Genomic DNA, 5,818 nt, shown 5'->3' with positions numbered 1-5,818 from the left:
TTACAGTGGCCCATTGCAGAGATATTTTGAACAATGATCATTGCTGGCATGTTCTAGTTGCAGTAGTAAAGGAGATGCAAAATGGGAGTTGGACAGTGGTGTAAGCACGGCCCTGCTTCTAGGCTAACGTAATCTGTTTTTCAGCCAGAGTAGTTTGCCTCGATGGAAACCACAATGACACATCTGTGCTGCTTCTGGCACCCACTTTGCTCAGATCTAGCTGGAGTACCTTCTCAGGACACTGTATTAGAGAGCTCAAGGGTTTTCTTCCCTTTGGCAGGGTAGAAATCCTAAACATCCTAAATCCTAAAATCCTTAATATTAAAGATGTACAATCTACTAGAAGGGAATTATGGCTGCTCCTAAATTTAATCAAGATAAAGCATTCATATAAAATAACCTCAAATATGAATATGGTGCAAAAATTTGTCGTGCAAAAATTTGTCCTGTAAAAAGACAGCACTGTCATTAGCCAGCTGTATACAAATGGTCTTTGATTCTATACATACTGATTCTCACATGTGAGCTAAAAAAAGTAACTCTACTCGCTCAGCATTTGGAGAAACCCATAGACATGTCTGGCATATTTTTTATAGAAGATGAATGTGCCAAATTCTTGTCACTGGACTTTCAAGGACTAAAATGACACGGAGTTTTGTGTAAAGAAGCAAGATCAGCACTCTACCATCTTAAAGCTGGTGAATTAAGGGTGTCCTTTTTTAAGGTTTAGAGCTAGGTAGCAATAAGGGTACGCTGCGCACATTACATGAGGTCGCATCCTTTAAGTCTGTGGAGGTGTGCAACATTGTCCTCACTGAGGTGAAAGAAAAGTATCTTCAGCTTAAAATCTGTCAGCTTTCCTGGGAAAATAAAGCTAATAATACAATGAAAAATGGTAGTGAGATAGGCTGTGAAGAAAAATGGCCCTTAATGCTGTTGGTGGCTAGGCTTTAATTCCTAAGGTGATCCATTACCTGGTATTTGGATACATGCTAGCACCACTTACGCACCTATTGATCGTGTGCCGTCTAGAGATGAGAGGCCCAGAGTGTGTTTTTGAATAGGATTACAGTATGAGTGAATTAGGTTTTCTGGTGTTATAACATCAGCTTTGGAAGGACAGCTTGCCAAAAAGGTAATAGTGCAGGAGAACCAGATGGCTCTTAGCAAAAACACTGTCCTCAGTTCAGAATACAAGCTCTTCTAACTACCTATAAATAAAAAAAAAAAAAAAAACCAAAAACAAAAACCCACAATACTGTTTGTATAATAGTATTTCTTTTTACACCTTCCCTTTTAAAACTTAGGAATAGACAAACAAAAATGCAATAAAAGCAAGTTCAGAGTGGTAAAAGGCAAAGACATACCAGATTTTCCACATAGCCTTAATTCTCCTTTGTTCAGATATACCAAGAATGCATCTACCAGGGGACCTAAGGTGATGGTTTCCTCTGGGTTATCCCCAGCCCCTGTATTAGCCTGTGTTGTAGAGCATACGCTTTGTGTCACATCAGCAAACGCCATCCCTGTCATGGATGCGGCCACCCTGAGATACTGAGAGTGTCTCTCATGATGTGGTCAGATGGCCGGTTCTACAGGGTTCACAGGTAGAGAGCAGTTTGGAAAGAGGGATAGGAACATAAACAAATGCAAACATGACCTTTCCCAGCCTCTCGTGGCTGGAATTCACAATTCAAATACCGTTGTTTGCACAGTGTCTTCCATGGAGTATTAAGTGCAAAAATCAGCATGTTTGTATGTTCCCCTCTATCATTTTTGCCTGTTTCTCCATATGTATTTTAATTTCTGCAGTTACACCTACTATAACTGCTTACCTACAGGAACACAGCAGTAAACATGGAGTGAAAGAAAGGATGAGATTCATGTAAATTATGATATTAGCTGATTCAGCGCAGTAAGCTAGTGACCGCTCAGCTCTTAGCATTTGGGGTACATGAGGTATCTACAGATTTCACAAACATGTTTTTTCAATTCTGCTGTAGCGTGACCTGAAAATGAGTGGCTGAACAATTGGTAACAAACAGATCAATTAATTTATTCAATTTGCACCCACCCACCCCAAAAGACGTTGCCATAATCAGGGGAATTTGCTATTCTCTACCCTACGTGTGTTGCTCCCGTTCATCTTTCACACCTTTTTTATCAGTCTGCCCTGTGACAAAGAAGTTTCTGCAAATTGTATCTGAACAGTCACAGGACTGTTCAGAGATGATGGAAAAAATGTGCTAGTGCAGAAATTGTTATGGCACAGGACCAAGGCAAGTGAGATGTTTGGCCTGCTTTCTAAAGTAGCTAGAGGAAAAAAAAAAAGGGGGGGAAAAAAATTTCCTCAGGCAATAAAAAAAGAAACACCTTGGCCTGAACTTATCCTGCCGCTCTACACCTGAGTAGACCTTATCAAAGACAAAATAGCAGTGGGAAGTGTGGAACTGATTTCAATTTGCTTATCATGCTTTCATTGCAGGAATATCAAATTGATATATTTTTTGCCCAGACGTGGACAGACAGCCGTCTTCGCTTCAATAGCACCATGAAGATACTGACTCTGAACAGCAACATGGTTGGCTTGATCTGGATCCCAGACACGATATTTCGTAACTCAAAGACGGCAGAGGCTCACTGGATCACCACCCCCAACCAGCTCCTCCGCATATGGAACGATGGCAAGATCCTGTACACCCTCAGGTGAGCACTTGGCGACTTGCAGGGCTGAAAGCTTCTCCGCGCCCTGGCGTAGTAGTAGCAATTTTCAGTGGTACCTTTGTTCTCCTCTGCTGTTTTCTTCCCGATGCTTACCTGACATTGCTTGACAAATACTGAAATATTTAGGTGTAAGTGCTGCAGAGTTTAAAAAACAAAGTCTTGTCTTTCTAAAAATGAAACCTTAAGAATTGGAAATAGGTCTGTCTAAATTGTAGAAGCTGGGCTTTTTAGTGCTTTTAATAAAATCGGGAGCATGTAGTCCCATAAAACCTGTCAGAAACCTTTCTGATCCAAGTTAGACACAGGACTGGATAAAGTATCTCTAGATTCATGCTAATGCCAATACTTGATTCTTCAAATAAGTCACACTGAAAGATAGTCTGTCACATCTCATCACACGGGTGAATTGCTGGAGGAAAGGCTTTTAGAGTTCTTCTAAACTTTGTGATACCATCAACTGTCTGGTATTAGATATACTGTATATATTTGCATTAATAAAGCCTGTGGAAATCAAAATATGTGTTTACTTATGGAAGAGATGAATTACTTAGAAGGGAGTTTTGCCATAAGCCGTATTCCACATGGCAAACTTTTTCAGAAACATCCCTTTCACGCTACATTTTCTTCAGTGATTGTGTTCAGCATATTCTGATCATACTTGCAATTACAGTTGAGCTCCAATAGCAAGTCTTTGGCAAACAGTAAGAAAGGAATTAAACAGCTGGAAATGCTACTGACATTTTTAGTGTCTTTCCGTTCCTAGGCTTCCTCCACTGTGACAGAGGTTTTGCTTATTTCAGTAGCCTTTAGCTAAAGACTTTGGTGATTAGGATGTCAAGTCCAATACCCTCTTGGTTGGGTGGTTGGTTTTTTTTTTTTCGTTTTTTTTTTTTTTCTATTGAGTCCTGTTTCAGTATTTCAGGGAAAGTTAAGTATCTACCTAATAGTAATTAAACTTGCATACCTATCACTAAAGAAACTCATTGTTGAATGGACTGCAAAATTTGTCTAAGACAGCTAAAAAAGGGGTAATACTTGACCCAGTGGATTTTTTGAATGAGCATTTTTAGTTTGTGAAAGATGTTTTGAGTCCTTTTCACCCACTCAGGTCAGCCTCCTTTTTACATAGGAAGAGCTGTTAGAATGGTCATTGTTCACTGAGAACACCGTGTAATTCATAAACAATTTATCTGATTTAACTGAGCACGCAGAACTGGTATGGCATGGAAGTGGTAACTACTGTATGTCCTGGTACTGTCAGGTGCTGATGAGTGTTCTGCGTTCAGGAGAAAGTGTGCGAGGTTCAATCATGTTCCATGCCTTTCCATCCTCTTACTTGCCCACTTTTGGGTGTGAAAACACTCCTACTGTAACACTGCATATTCTCTTCTAGCGTCAGTGCAAAAATGCTGTTGAGTTCCTCACAGGTGACCTTCTCCAAGACAGAAGTTTTCTCTGTGCCATACTATAATTTGAGACACAAACCTTTCCCAATCCAGTTTGTTAGCTTTTGAATTATTTTAAAAAACAAAAAAACCCACGCCAACAAAAACAACTCGTGCCCCATACTTACTGCATAAATTCAGGCATGCAATTAACATAGTCTCTGTTTCCTGAAAAAGACTGGGTAAGAAACTAGCACTTAATGTAATCTACCAGGGTAAATATATTTACTTTGTAAACTATCAGACTGAAGATTATCTGGTTTTAATAGTAATTTTAAAATCAGCTCCATTCATAGTATCCTTTGGGTTAGGGATATCACACAAAACAAGCTTTCAAGTGGGGCTGAAGACATTTCTGCTGATCTGTTACATCTGTACAACTGAGAATGGCATACATATATTTATTAAGTTTTTGAGAGATAGCCCAAAACAATTGAAAGAATTTTAAGTTCACGCTATAAGTAAATGCAAAGAATGTTCCTTAAAAGAGTCTTTATGAGGTTCTAATTTTGTGGAATTACATACCATTATTTTTGTAAAGAGCAGTTGTTTCCATCCCGTGTCCTTCGATGATGAATTGTCTGGAGAAAAACATATGCACAGACTTCTTGGGATCAGAAAACTCTTAATGATGTCTTTGAAATTATTTCTGGTTTTAGTTAATTATTCTTGATTTGGATCAGGCCTAAATAGACAATGAGCAACCTGCATATATAGTCCTTTCCTTTCAGGCCTTACTTATGGATGACAAAGCGCTCTTGCATGATACCTAAGGTTACTCAGCCGCCTCCTCCGACTGCTCATTGTGCTGATGTGCAGTAACAGACGCTTGGTTTCTCCGTAGGCTTACCATCAACGCTGAGTGCCAGCTGCAGCTGCACAATTTCCCAATGGATGAACACTCGTGCCCACTGATATTCTCTAGCTGTAAGTACTGCTTTGATGCCTTATTGTTGTATATGAGCAGTATGCAGAGGCACAAGTTCAATTCTGATTTCTGATAGGTTGTTCAACAGTTCCACAACAGGTATAGGAAGGTTAGGTTTGCTTAAATTTTTGTTTTCCTCCCTAGCACTCGTGGTCTATGGATTTATGCCATGAAGTTTTCTGTAGATTAACTCTGTTATTTTTGCCAGAACCAGCCTTTTTAGTTGATACAATAGTCACACCTTCAGCAGGAGCAGATATTCATGGCAGTCTGTACTTTGTTAATCTACACAATCGTATGACGTGCAAATGAGAATAGAAATTGCATGGTTTTTGTGGAGGTGCACAGCTTGAGGACAAGCCCAGCAACCTCTGAACATCTGAGTTTATAGCAAGTAGCATGGTAACCCCTCTGTCTTCCATAATAAATGGTGTAACTACTGTAAATCTCATTTTCCTTTTATAGCTCAGCTTGCCCACTAGTCCCAATGTTGTATTGTATGTAGTATTGTTGGTATATTTAAAATCTACCTAACAAACAGGCAAAACAAATACACTGGTGAAATGGATGGAAAACAAAAGTCAGGTGAGTTAAGCTTAAGGTCCAATATTACTGTGCGGAAAAGTTATCTTCATGCTGATTCATTTGAGAAAGCTTGAGAGCTGTCTGCTCATGGGTACACCTGCACAGTTTTGTAATCCAAACTCACACAATGCAAATG

General features: G+C 39.5%; 1 protein-coding gene across 1 annotated transcript; it reads left to right on the top strand.

The window, feature by feature from the left end:
* Positions 1-280: 280 nt before the first annotated feature.
* Positions 281-5,096, top strand: LOC104623604 (gamma-aminobutyric acid receptor subunit gamma-3-like; the record flags this gene model as incomplete). The annotated part of the gene is made up of 3 exons (XM_010290743.1): positions 281-416; positions 2,486-2,706; positions 5,014-5,096. Coding segments are annotated over 3 exons (440 nt in total), but the record flags the coding sequence as incomplete, so codon positions are not given.
* Positions 5,097-5,818: the final 722 nt, after the last annotated feature.

Source organism: Phaethon lepturus, unplaced genomic scaffold (assembly GCF_000687285.1).
Source record: "Phaethon lepturus isolate BGI_N335 unplaced genomic scaffold, ASM68728v1 scaffold6307, whole genome shotgun sequence".
Taxonomy (NCBI): Eukaryota; Metazoa; Chordata; class Aves; order Phaethontiformes; family Phaethontidae; genus Phaethon; species Phaethon lepturus.
The sequence above is the reverse complement of the archived record's forward strand: the minus strand, read 5'-3'. Positions and strand labels throughout refer to the sequence as shown.